Source organism: Carassius auratus, chromosome 49 (genome assembly GCF_003368295.1).
Source record: "Carassius auratus strain Wakin chromosome 49, ASM336829v1, whole genome shotgun sequence".
NCBI lineage: Eukaryota > Metazoa > Chordata > Actinopteri > Cypriniformes > Cyprinidae > Carassius > Carassius auratus.
The window spans coordinates 7,910,271-7,925,038 of record NC_039291.1 but is presented as its reverse complement, the minus strand read 5'-3'; the positions used below and the strand labels follow the sequence as shown (position 1 = coordinate 7,925,038).

Sequence of the window (14,768 nt, the reverse complement as noted above, 5' to 3'; positions counted from 1 at the left end):
CCTGAGGCTTTGAAAGTGTTGCACACTTGGCACACACACACACACACACACACACGCGCACACACACGCGCACACACACACGCGCACACACACACACACACACACACACGTGATGTTCTGCTCAACTAAATTAGGTCTAAAGCCAAGCCCTGTGCACAGTGTTTGTTTTCTTTCTGGGGCTATCTTATTCCAGGATTACTAATCAAACAGGCCCTGGGCGATCGCAGGGCCAAACATCCGAGGGAGTGCTTGGCAGCCTTTCAACACTCCATGCTGGAGCCAATGGATAAGAGACGCCATTATTCATGAAAACACTCCACACTGTCTAAATCAACTTCCCAGTTTGTTTTTAATGTAAAAACTGCCACTCTTTCACCAAACAAATGGTTAGCAAATATGGCAGCTGATAAGTTTGACCCTTTTCTTAATGTCAGCCCTTTAAACAGACATCATTGAGTTCTTTTCACCTGTGCAATTGCAGTTAACTCAAAAAATAGTGTCCTGGCTTGAATGTAAGCTGTTGCCGTTACTTTACGGCACATGCAGATGAAAGGTATTCTATTAAAATGTCACTGGCTTCCATCAGGACAACATTAATTTGGACTTGGAACGTTTCTACTGAATCCATTTCCATCATCATTTTCCACCTTGGTCCAGTGCAAAGCTTTTCTTTTTTTGGTTCTAGTTTAAGGTCCCTTTGATTCAAACAGTCCCCACACTCCATGCGTGCTGAATGGACTCTGTGTGTTCAACTGCCCCCTTCTTGGACTCCAAACCACACCTGAGCATCAGCTGATGTAAGACGTAGAAGAAGCCCATTAGTTAAACTTTTGAGTTCATCCTCCTACACTTCCTGAGACAGCAGACGCACTTTCCTCCCGCTGAGCACTCGTTTTCTGAGCTCTGCTAAGGACGGAAGCTTCATTTTGTCTTTGTTTTTGCTGTAAACATTAAGGAAGATGCCAAAAACCACCAGAAGACCACCCCAGAGGTACCTGCGAAAGAACCATTGTAAGTTATTCTCAACAAATCAGAAATATGTCATTAGTATAACCGACACTCAACATGACATTAAAGGGTTAGTTCACCCAAAAATGAAAATTCGTCCATCTTCTACTCTCCCTCGAAGCATTCTAGGTGTATGTGACTTTCCTCTTTCAGAATAATTTAATCAAAGTTATATAAAAAATTGTCCTTGCTCTTCCAAGCCTTTCAATCCTTTCAAGCGGGTGTTTTTTTTTTATCAACAGTTCAGAAGACGTGAAATAAACTGTGCGTCTCTGTAATAAATCATCCCTCACATGGCTCCAGAGAGCGAATTAAGGGCCCCGTAGCAAATCCATGTGTTTTTGTAAAATAAATATCCAGATTTCAAATGTAATAAACACTTTTTTCCCACTTCTGCAAACTGTTGGGAACCGGAAGATGTGCAGGTGGAAGATGGAAGACGTATGTGTCACATGTGTGCCTCTGGGAAATGTAGGAGCAACGTTTCCTTATTTTAGCAAAGGAAAACCAATCTCCTCTTGGCTTATTTCAAAATCATCCAACGTTTTTCTTTAAAAATCCTGGTTTTGTGCTTCTAATTCGTGACCAACATTTGTTTTGTTCTCTCTCCGCGCTTGTCACTAACCACACAGCGCTGAGAAACCACAATATCCTTTTATTACGTTTGAAATCTGGATATTTATCTAACAAAAATGCATGGATTCACTTCAAGGAGCCGGAGCCATGTGAGGGACGTTTTATTACAGAAACGCTTTTTTACTACACTACTTCTGAACTGTTGACAACAAACACTCGCTTACCCCCATTGAAAGGCTTGGAAGAGCAAGGACAGTTTTTAATATAACTTCGATTGGATTATTCTGAAAGAGTCAAATACACCTAGGACGCTTCAAGGGTGAGTAGAAGATGGACCAATAACCTTTAAAACTGTCCCAATTAAACGCTGATGGATAAAATCCAGTTATATTTCCTCAGCATTGTTGCATTTGGAAATACACCTCAATATGTTACGAAAGTAGTTTCATATTGTGTTTAAAGAGATTCTTATTTACTTACTGAAAAGTGAAAGGTTTTGAAAAGAACAGAAATGACAACACGATAGTCATGGCTTTTCTTCCTGTAGTCACTGCAGAGAGGAGAAAAAAAGTTAGGGCATTCATTCACTTTCTTTATTTACTAAATTTGACTAATCATCCCAAAACGTATCTTACCTGTGACAGCAACCAGTGCTCCATACAGTTTTATCAGAGCCAGGACGAATGAAATCCCAAAATATCCCGTTAGTGAAAAAAAGAATGCGTAACCGTATGTTGTCACTGGATGCTGAATGAGTAAAACACAGTTTTAAGGACAGAATGTATTTAGATATAAAAAAAATACAGTATTTTAAAGGCCCATGTCATGTGAAACTTCTAGTTCCTGTTCCTATGAAATGAAAGAGTCTTGTGCATTGGTAAACATTATTATTAGATTTCCATCACAGCTTTGTGGTTCTAGTTTTTATTTGGGTCAGCTGATATGAACTACCAATAAATATGAAAATTATGTTGCTGCAAGGGATGTACCAATTAGAAAATTAGAAAAGCAATCACAACCATGAGTTCAATAACTTATGAACGCATTTTTATATCAACACAAGGGCTTTGTGATACTGGGGGTAAAAATACTGATACTATATTGCAATATAAAAAAAAAATGAAGGGATTTCCATTTGACAATAATTAATCATCGTAGAATGATTTGGGTGATTTTGTAGGGAAGTACACCTGCATAGAAAAAATAAAATAAAATAAAATAAAATTAAATAATAATACATAAATTTAGCGCTGAATGATTTGGGCAACATTGAACAATATTCCTCATAGGCCATATTTTTACTTTTTGAGCCATTTAATATAAAATAACTAGTTATTATAATTATATTTACTGTCATCATTAATAAATACAAATTACTACTACTGTAATAATACCACAGCACTGTAGAAATCAAACATTTAATAAAAAATAATAACACATTATAATTGTGATTTTTATTGTGATTATTCAATAAAATCTAAAAATAAGAAACATACTACTTTTGTAATACTACTGTACTGTAAAATAAAATATGTATTCAATATAATATAATAATTTAAATAAATACAAATAATTGTAAATAATAGTTTTATAATACAACTTATAATATACAAATTTCACAATAACAATTTGATTAATTTTTTGTTCTATTATTTGTAATTAGCTTTCTTCATTTTTATTTTTCAACAAACAAACAAATAAATTAATATATAAATAAATATTGTCCCAGGGACTTGAAAAATTCACCCTAAATTATTGATGGGGGATATGGCCCTGGACAATAACATAAAATCTACTGTCATGATTAAAGTGAATTATGAAAATGAATGAAAAGTGTAGATTGAACATTACATTTCGATGTAAATAAGCATGCCATCAGCTTCTGTTCCAAAGTAAAGATGACTTTTTGTTGATTATATCATTTTATTGGTGATAAAACTGGTAGCATTCTGAAGTATTCTAAAGTAATTTTTTTAAATTTAGATATTTTACATAAAATACAATACAGATGCATTTAATATGGCAATCATAAAATAATAATAATAATAATAATAATAATAATAATGTCCAAAATTAATTATAGGGTGCAAATATTAATGGACAAGTTAATGTCTGACCCTAAATGATAGTGTTCAAGATAAACAGATAACCAGTCACAACAGATTATATTTAGCGTCAGGGTAACCCTAGTCTTAAAGGTAGAGCATCAAGAAGAGCCTGATAAAAAGAGTCCGAAGGAGGAAGAAAAAATTGCCATAACTGTTTTAGTGCAAAATTTAAATTATAATACTTTGATATGTTTTGGAATTCCAAAATAATGTGTACTGTAAAATATATGTGTGTTAAAACCAACCTGAGAACAGAAAGAAACAGCAGGTCCAAGCCCCCGAACAGACAGCAGCCCCAGCAAAATATACACAAAACCTATAGAATAGGAATATAAAACCTGCAACACATGGACAACAATGAATAATACTCCTGCACACAAGAGAAACAAACCATATTATGATGGTCTTATATAGTAATAATAATAATTTGTACCATCTCTGAATTGGTTCCGTTATGGATTTTCATGGCTTTTTCCTGCACATTTCCAATAGCAGCATCCGCACAGAGGGCCAGAGATATGAGAACTACCCCTAGAAACAACAAACAACCATTACATTTCAATTACATTTAATTCTAATGCATTCTTATGCATACATTAGATTCTTCTTAGCAAGACATCTCACTAGATTTTGGAACAACTATAATCAACAGACAGACGAAGAAGCAGTCCTGTACCTGTTACATCGAAGTTTGGGGCAATCTTACTGTCTGCCAGTGTAAACCAAATCAGACCAAGACTCATGCACAGAGCAGCAGACACATCTGCAACATTGTAGCGTTTCCCTAAAAACAAACAACATCAACAAGCTCAATCAAGAAACTCTGACATGGATCAACTCAAAACATGTCACAAAAGTGGCATAAACATGGATGTGATCTTCTACTAAGCTGAGGGCCTTATCGTCTGGGTCCTTTGATTTCTGGCTGCAGGTTGGCTTTAAAAAGATCTTTCAACAAGTTCAACGGTAAACTGATGTTGAAGAGAGAGAAGGAGTTTTTGTCTTTTTCTGCTGGACTCTTCAACTCATCACAAGCAAAAGCATGTGAGGAGAATGAGTTTGAGGTTGGACATGAAAATGCAAAGACCAGAAAAAAAAAAAATAAAGTCGAAGACTTTTCTCGAACAGGTAGCTGCCATGGGGATGGGGGTGATGATTCCGTTCAGCTTTGATGGGTTGGCATTTTGAACGCATCCTCAACCAACGTCCCACTGATCTTACACACCAGCCTCAGGGGACACAGGGCTATGATTCCAGAGAAGAAGAAAAAAAATATCCCCATAAAAAGAGAGGGGAGAGCTGTTCAGCTGGTTTCATTCTTTCTTGTTTGGGATATCAAAACTACAATCCACTTCTTGCATAACAAAAGTGAAGAACTCCACAACACTGCCCAATGATTCTTTAAGCATAAGCATATGAACAAGGAACCTGCTCACAGAAACTTACAAACCTGCACACACACACACAAAAAAAATAAATAAAAAAAAATCCTTGAGTGAGAGAGATGTTTAGCCCTACAAAACGAACAAGACCGCGGCAGCTCAAGCACACCCGTCAAAAAAGCAACCTACAGCAGTGTTACTCATTGCGTGGCTTGCCAAGCTTTACTTTTGGGGCTTGCATGGCAGTAAATTATACGACGATATGATAATACAGTCAATACAGATATTTCATTAAAACATTAAAAACAAGCAGGGCTATAACCAAAGGCGTACCTACATGAAGTGGGGACCCAGGCAAAAATAATCAGTGAGGCCCTTCTAAAAGTTTTTTTTTTTTTTTAATCTTTGTTACCTAGTGATATAATTATACAATATATGAAATGTTTACAAAACACATTTAACAGTATATAATGTACAAAACATGACACACGTTCTCTCTCACGCAGATATGCATGCTCAAACATGCACTCAACATCTATAAAATTGTCTTTTCTCCTGGAATTGATGTTGCCAGAAGCCCATCAACCACTACACTCACATGACTGACTGAAGAAACAACTGAAGAGTACCTTTCAAAACAACTGAAGAGTACCTTTCAATTGTATAAAATAAATAAATAAATAAAAATTACAGATATATCTTTGTTAGCATTTTCATATTGATTTCTGTCAGTGATCTCGTCATTTATTTCATTATTTAGCCTAATAGTTATTTGAATTAAGTGCCTGTTCTTAATAGGTATTTATTGTATTTTATGTATATCAACAAGTGAAGGAGTTGCGGCAAAGCTCATGGAAAGAATGTTTTGTTGTGTATTTGTAATCTGTGCATTTATCTTTGCGAGACACAAATAATATATTTTGTGTAGCCTAACATATCCAGCACAATATCGAATGGAGAAAAAAAATATTTAGCATTTTTAATTAATTAGGCTGCTAAAAATGGGAATGTTATTATTTGCTCATGGAAACAATGATGAAAAGAATGTTTTATATTTGGCTTGGTGTGGAATAGTTAGGGCAGAAATATAAATTAGTGCCTATGCTTATCATTGTTCTGTTTCCTCCTCTTTTTTTGCGCTTCAGGCTGCCTGATAGATTTGTCCTCTTTTTTTATGTTTAACGTGCGTGTTTATGTATGTGTGCGCAAACATTTTTTTTAGTTTATTCCTAAGTTGCGCAAGCTCAACTTCCATATAAAAAGGATTAAAAAAGTTTGGGTCTCTTATTCTGCTCCGCTCCAGATCATCCATTTTCTAATCTACAGCACCACGAAGATGCCTGCACCCGTTTGAAAATGGTGGCTGAGGAGGCAAAAGCATAACCAGTGTTTTTGTTTTTTTATTTGTTTTAACTCTTTAAGTAATAATTTAAAGCTTTCTATAGATATATTTCTCATGTCTGTGAGGCATGTATTCACTGAGTTTTGGTTAATTTTTGTGACATGCTCCTGTTCAAGACGAGACGGCAGGAAGTTCATCTTGGTTTTCTTTATATTATAAAAGCACAGCGTTTTGTTGATAGTGTGAGTGCACACAAATAAAGTAGACCCTTTACAGTTGCTGTATTAATCTTACCTTAATGAGCAAAAATTACAGTGTATCCACTGAAAAAAAAATGCAAGTGGGCTTGTTGGCGTCTCCATGATCTGCAAAGCGCACTTTAGCTTGCACTCTCTGCACAAACTAGTGGATATAGCGCACATTTATCTAGGTTTAACATTTAAACATTGTTATATGATTGAACTGTTTTAGATCAATAGATTTTAATTTAGGCAAGTCATAATGATTTAATAAGGCTAAATTGGTCAAACAATATGCGCACTCTCTGCCGCCGGCAGATTGGTCTTTATTTAATAAAAACAAAAACGTATATTTAACGAACAAAAAATGCTCCAAAAGTTTTTTTCTAAATTAACTTTGTCAAACAACAAAACTAAATACAATCACTTTTCCATATAATCACTTTTCCACGAAACAGACTTGGGCCGGTAATTCTAATAAGCTGTCGGACATGGGCCAGCTAGGGGCTGAGCGTCTCTAGGATTAGAGATGTTGCTGTGTGTTATAGCTATTAATATTAACATTCCCTGTTGGTTTAAATGGTCGGCCAACGGTTTGCCTGCCTTGCCCATCCCATTGCTACACCGGACACGAGTGGCGAGATCCAACAAAAGACAATAGAATCCAGTGATGTTGTCTACACTGGATGCAGCGTGATGCGACACGATCCCCATCAGTAAAATGATGCCTCGTTCTATTTATGAGGAAATGTACAGACTCTACATTCAGATGATTTGCAACTGTAGTGTCTAGGGCTGGGATAAACGATTATTTTTTAAACGATTAATCTAGGGATTATTTATTCGATGCATCGATTAATCTAACAATACATTTTTTCAGACCGATTCGATTTCGATTATCTCCCCATTAACTGACTGCTAACAATTTATACATGTTGATTTACATATCTGAATGAAAAAAAACATGAATTCCTTAACATTGCAATATATGTTTATTGCTCTTAAAATTACAAAATAAAAGACTGACTAAGAATGCATTACTTTGCACTTGTATAGAGATAGCATTCAATAAAACCTTGAAGCCTTGAAAACACATAGCTTACTGAAACAAGCTTACTGAACACATAGGGCCTAAGTTCTTCTTTCAGATGAAAATAACAACAACTTGATGTCTAGCATTCAATAAAAAAGGTCACCCAAAATACTTGTTTAGAGCAATTGAAAGAATACAGTAACCAATGTAAACTTGAGGGCTTTAAGCTAATACAGAGAGTGCTTTTCCGCAAAAAATAAAAATACAAATTGACAGTGGGAGCCAGCAGCCTGTCATGGAGAAAAAAAAATCTCCGAATGCTCCACGTGAAACTTTGGCGTTCCGCCCTTTTTCTATCTTGTCTAATGATTTTGGTTAATATGCACAAGGGAGCGAGAGAGAGAGAGAGAGAGAGAGAGCAAGACAGTGCACGTGTAGTTTGAAGACTGTGAGTGTGCGCGCAGCCGGGGCTCTCTTTCTATTCTACATCACTCACCGATCAAATAAGGCTTTGACAGCCGCCAAAAAAAAAAGATCAATACAGAAAAACCCCTGGATTGGTTATATAATGTTGGACAGAATGTTGATCCGGCCATCGCGTATATTCAGCGCACATAAGGTAAATGTTTTGCAAACGTTTTTTAGAGACATAAAAACAGGTCGACGAATCGATGCGCATATTTTGCGTCAACGTATTTTTTGCGTCGACGTCATCGATGACCTCGACGCGTTGTCCCAGCCCTAGTTTAGACAGACTTTTAGATCAGCTGGGTTTGGCACGACATCTCTCGTGTCCAGTGTAAACACAGTTAGACAGTGTTTGCTCTATTACAAATAACTGATATTAAAATAAGAATAAAAATAAAATAAAATAAATAAACAACAACATCAGCGGCATTACAAGATGAAAATATAGACTAGAAAATATATTTACACTTGCTCTATCTTATCAAGCATATGATCTGTTGTACCTTGTATAAAAACTCCTCCGATCATGACAGGAATGAGTTTGCAGCACTTAAATATGACTTGTGTAGGGTAGTTCAAGTATCCTAAAGAAGTGTTGGATAGGCCCATGGTCCCAACTGTTAAAAATGCGATGATCATGTAGGTTTTCCATGGTATCCTGAAAAAGAAAGGACAAAAAGAAGAGGCATTCCATTAAGTTGTTTTCCTATTTTGTGAATACTAGTTTTACGTTAATGTAAAATAAAAGTTGTTATAACTTTAATGATCTGAAATTGCTAATAAATAAAATGTTATCCCCAGAAATTGACAAGAAAATCCATTTAGAGGTATAGAGGTATCAATATCAATGGGCACGTTTACATGCTCACCAAATCAGGCCAGATTATTTCCCTGTAGTAATGTAAAAACATAGCTAATCACTTGTGTATCTGTCTCAGAGTATTCCATATGTTGTCAGTTTGCGATGTTAAAGCTTGCATACAATGCTAACGTCATATTTAATACTCTCTTGAAGTTACAAATGCAGCATTTTGACTGAACCACTTCTACTTCACAAGATGAGAACACATATCTATTGGGGTCATGAAAGAGTTTGTGTCATGTTTTGCTTCTTTCTTTACTGTGAAATGACCACTCTGCCTGGATGCATTTAAATCTGCACTAAGGACACACATGCACACTTCAATAGACTGACAGAAAGCAGATTAAGCGTTTACATGCCGCACAAAATCAGGGTAAGAGGCAAAAAAAAACTACCTGTGACAACTAGTTTATATTTATGCTGTTTATGACCTTAGTCCGATAAGAGAAAAAAGGTTACTGCGTTAACAAAACCACGTGGGTTGTCGGCTTATTAAGCATAATCGGCTTAAGAACGTGCATGTAAATGCACTCGATACTGCAGCTGGTAGCAAAAAAAACAAAAAGTAAAATCCTCAAGGAAAAAAAAACCTACAACAACAAAACACTTTCTATTTTAACAGGGTTATTTTGCAATTGGTCCTAAAAGTTACCTTCTCCTCTTATCCTGAGTAAGCTGCAACTCCACCAAACCAAACAAGGAGTAAAATCCAAACTGTACTAAAGTCAGATACCAGCCAAATGGCTTAAAGCCCTCCACTGAGAATATCAGCTCCTGAAAACACAGAGACTAACAAGTTAGTAATGCCACATATAAAACATGAGTTTAGCATCACCGCAGACACAAATATAAAGCCAACGATCACAAATGGAATAATGGGTCAGACCGCACCTGCAGGTAGCCATAGATGAGGTAAAAGAGGAAGACTCCAGCCACACAGATGAAGAACTGTGTTGGTGTGTTGAAGCTGTTCAGATTGATTCCCAGCACTCGGAGCTCCTCCACCGATTTAATATGAGGTGACATGACCTCTGTGGATGAGGGCACAGATATGGAGATGTGCTTCCTCGAGCTGTAATTCCCAAGCCCAAATTTACCACTCATGATGTCTGCAGGCTCCTGAAATTCAAAACAATTCATCCTCAATCTGAACTTACATATTTTAACTTCACTGTCTACATAAGATCAATATCCAGTCATTGAGTCTGATCTGTTTCAATGAAGAAACAAACTCCACTTCATCTTGGATGGCCTGAGGGTGAGTATATTTTCATTTCTGGGTGAACCATTGCTCATTAATGTCTGTACTATAACATGACATGAAGTAGAGGGTTGGACTGGAAAACAAAAGAGTCTGCACTAAAATTAACAAAATGGTCTTCACTAAAATTTTCTTGTTGTTTTTGAGAAATCAATTTCATAAAAATACATTTATATGGGATCGCCTGTGAGTCAAATTTTCTTAAGTTTATTCTTTGCTTGGTTTATTCTTTAACATGCTTGATTTTGTATGGTTCAGTGTCTTATACTGAGAAACACTCTTCCAATTAGTTTTTGTGCATATAAACATGCTTATAATTCAAAACTTGTATTTCTGTTGTTGCTTACTCAAACATTTAGATTAGAGAAATATCCTCTGATGCAGCAGTGGTAGCATGACACAATAATTGTGATACATTTAATATACACCATGGTACTGACATATATACATAAACGATATAATTTATATACAGGTGCTGGTCATATAATTAGAATACAGTATCATCGAAAAGTTGATTTATTTTACTAATTCCATTCAAATAGTGAAACTTGTATATTATATGCATTCATTATGCAGAGATTTATATATTTCAAACGTTTACTTCTTTTAATTTTGGTGATTATAACTGACAACTGAGGAAAATCCCAAATTCAGTATCTCAGAAAATTAGAATATTACTTAAGACCAATAAAAAGAAAGGATTTTTAGAAATCTTGGCCAACTGAAAAGTATGAACATGAAAAGTATGAGCATGTACAGCACTCAATACTTAGTTGGGGCTTATTTTGCCTGAATTACTGCAGCAATGCGGCGTGGCATGGAGTCGATCAGTCTGTGGCACTGCTCAGGTGTTATGAGAGCCCAGGTTGCTTTAATAGTGGCCTTCAGCTCTCCTCAGCTGCATTCTTGGGTTTGGCATATCGCATCTTCCTCTTCACAATACCCCACCATAGAAAATCTATGGGGTATTGTGAAGAGGAAAATGCGATAGGGTCAGACGAATTTGCTGGTCCGTGGTCCTTACACCAGGTACTAGTAGCTTTGGCACTGTGTGCAGGTGCCAAGTCCAGTTGGAAAATTAAATCTGCATCTCCATAAAGTTGGTTAGCAGCAGGAAGCATGAAGTGCTCTAAAACTTCCTGGTATACGGCTGGACCTCAGAAAACACAGTTGACCAACACCAGCAGATGACATGGCACCCCAAACCATCAATGACTGTGGAAAATTTACACTGACCTCAAGCAACGTGGATTGTGTGCCTCTCCTTTCTTCCTCCAGACTCGGGGACCCTGATTTCCAAAGGAAATGCAAAATTTACTTTCATCAGAGAATGTAACTTTGGACCACTCAGCAGCAGTCCAGTCCTTTTTGTCTTTAGCCTAGGCAAGACGCTTCTGACGCGGTCTGTTTTTCAAGAGTGGCTTGACACAAGGAATGTGACAGCTGAAACCCATGTCTCGCATACATCAGTGCATAGTGGTTCTTGAAGCACTTACTCCAGCTGCAGTCCACTCTTTGTGAATCTCCCCCACATTTTTGAATGGGTTTTGTTTCACAATCCTCTCCAGGGTGCGGTTATCCCTATTGCTTGTACACTTTTTTCCTACCACATCTTTTCCTTCCCTTTGCCTCTCTATTAATATGCTTGGACACAGAGCTTTGTGAACAGCAAGCCTCTTTTGCCCTCCTTGTGCAAGGTGTCAATGGTCGTCTTTTGGACAACTGTGAAGTCAGCAATCTTTCCCATGATTGTGTAGCCTACAGAACTAGACTGAGAGACCATTTAAAGGCCTTTGCAGGTGTTTTGAGTTACCGTAATTCCTCAAATAAAAGCTGGGGCCTTTATTTACCTGAACTTCAGAAGGTAACAGGCCTTATTTGAAGCAGGCTATTATTAGAGGCAGGCCTTTATTTCTAATTCCATCTGTTTGATAAGTAATTGTTTTAAATAACCCATTTTAGATTAAAAGTGATAGTGTTCCAGTGGACAGAGATCATAACATTAGCACAGAATCAGTTCAGAATCAATCACCAAAAGAATCAGTTCGGTTCAGACGCTCTGTGTGTCAGTCTGCTTCAAACTGAATCACACATGTGCAGTATCATCAGCTCCTCGGTTCTCGAATCGGACGCATCCAACAGAAACGGTTCTCAGTTCAGTGTACTGGTGATCCGAAAACCGATGGAACTGGTTCTTGACTCGAGAACGAGAAATGCTCCGCCAGTGCACATGCAGTGCAGGCGTGTACGTTCGTTTTCTGGCTCTGCTGCACAATTTTCCCCCGGCCTTTATTTGTCCGTGTTGACCATGCCCCCAGCCACTATAAGAGGCCCGGCGTTTATTTGACTACCGTTTTTTATTTAAGGAATTACAGTAAATAGCTGATTAGAGTGTGGCACCAGGTGTCTTCAATACTGCACCTTTTCACAATATTCTAGTTTTCTGAGATACTGAATTTGGGATTATAATCATGTTATAATCATCCAAATTAAAATAAACATTTGAAATATATCAGGCTTTGTGTAATGAATGCATATGATATACACGTTTCACTTTTTGAATGACAGTTTTCAATTTTTTGATGATATTCTAATTGTATGACCAGCATCTGTATCATTGGCGAGTAAGACAATTAAATAATACCACTATAGTACACATATTTACTGATTTATAATTTTATTTTTAAACTGAGAAGACTTACCAGAATAAACCGAGAAGATCAGAGTGACTGACCAATTGAATCAGTATCACACTGATCAGATGAGAGTGATGAGCATCTGACAGCTGGAACTGTGTATCACACTGATCTTACATCTCGCCCAGCTCACAGCCGATAAACAACGCGCCTCAGCACTGACACGCATGACAGGCTCAATCTGTGATTTAACCGTGCAGCATGCGCGTGAGATCAGGGTTTAAACACAAAATCGCTCCCTCATTTGGGATTTAGAAGAGATAAAGTGTGTTAGCGGCTAAGCTAACACCTGCTGCTCTGCTCCACTTCCGGGTTTAAAGTCAGTTTTAAGCGCTCCTCTCAAGGTGATACAGACATCTTTACATAGATCCAATTAAACGGAACAAAAAAACAAACCCTTCATCCATAAAAAAAATGATATCAACTTGCAAACTTTACGATGATTCTGAAGGTTTTGATATTGTTCCGTCTCCCGGCAGCAGCCAACCGCTTCCGGTGAACTATGACCCCATGACACACGTCACTGAACACACACGTGCCAATCTGAACCAGTTCTGAACACTGAAATTTAATAATTATGATAATGCAAACACAAAGTTTTTGTTATCAGTCCATTTATTTTGTCGGTTAGGTTTCACATTCATAATAGTAAATTATCTAAAAAAAAAAAAAAAAAAACTACAACAACAACATTTTTCCCAGTGTTCTTGTGTACTATTCAACATAGTACTATTAGAAAGGCAACTGAAACTGTCAGTTTGTGTTCTATCTTCAAAATATTTGAGTTATGTAACGGTCATGTCTATGATTGGAATATATATATATATATATATATATATATATATATATATATATATATATATATATATATATATATATATATATATATATATATATATATAAATTGTAATTTTACTTATTTATTTTACCCTTTGTTACCCTGGCTTTATTATGTATGTTGTATTGTTTTGCATTGTATCATTTAAAGCATTACAAAAAAAAAAAAAAAATCTCAACACACTGCTCTGAAAGATTTGAGGATCGGAGAACAACAACAACAATGACAACAACAACAATAATAATAACATCAAGTATTGTAATCAATCTATACTATAATTTGCAATTTATTATTATTATTATTATTATTAGAAAGGGCTATTTTCTGGCTGTTGTTAAACTCTTACTGTGGATAAACATAAAATATTGATGATGATGATGATGATGATGATGATAATAATAAAAACAACAACAACAACAACAATAATAATAATAATAATAATAATAATAATAATAATAATAATAATTATTATTATTATTATTATTATTATTATTATTATTATTATTAATAAGAATAATAATAATATTATTAATTATTAATTAGGATTCAAAATGTATAATATAGCTTTCCGGGTCAGCTGTGCTTATAACCCAGACAAATGTTGCACACCTCATGTATATATACTGTACAGTGCTTTGCAAATGTATTCATATCCCTTCATATATATATATATATATATATATATATATATATATATATATATATATATATATATATATATATATATATATACAATGATTCCATTGCATAAGTATCTGTGACAGTTGAAATTTAGCTCAGGAGCATTATTTTTGCTTGTAGAAGTTACTATATTTTAAGTGAAGTTAACCTGTGGCAAATTCAATTTGAATGGGTATGATTGGGATGGCACACATCTTAATAAAAGGTCTAACAGCTGATAATGCGTATCAGAGCAAAAACCAAGCACTGAGGTCAATAGAACTGCCTGTAGAGC

At 35.9% G+C, this 14,768-nt stretch overlaps 1 protein-coding gene across 3 annotated transcripts; it reads right to left on the bottom strand.

The window, feature by feature from the left end:
• Positions 1-330: 330 nt before the first annotated feature.
• On the bottom strand, positions 331-13,498 carry LOC113066118 (adenosine 3'-phospho 5'-phosphosulfate transporter 2-like). 3 transcript variants are annotated; one of them, XR_003279125.1, is made up of 11 exons: positions 12,982-13,498; positions 9,910-10,137; positions 9,671-9,792; positions 8,660-8,814; positions 4,369-4,476; positions 4,126-4,223; positions 3,938-4,030; positions 2,220-2,331; positions 2,065-2,134; positions 774-995; positions 331-723 (listed from the first exon to the last, which is right to left on the bottom strand). XR_003279125.1 is itself a non-coding variant. In XM_026237778.1 (11 exons), the coding sequence occupies exons 3-11, from the start codon at positions 10,120-10,122 to the stop codon at positions 845-847; spliced, it is 1,122 nt and encodes a 373-aa protein (XP_026093563.1). In that variant the 5' UTR covers positions 10,123-10,137; positions 11,516-11,568; positions 12,982-13,498; the 3' UTR covers positions 331-844. The 3 variants fall into 3 exon arrangements, 2 of the variants coding, with proteins under 2 accessions (XP_026093563.1, XP_026093562.1); XM_026237778.1 differs by adding an exon at positions 11,516-11,568 and having other exon boundaries at positions 331-995; XM_026237777.1 differs by having other exon boundaries at positions 331-995; positions 12,982-13,497.
• Between the last annotated feature and the right edge of the window lie 1,270 nt (positions 13,499-14,768).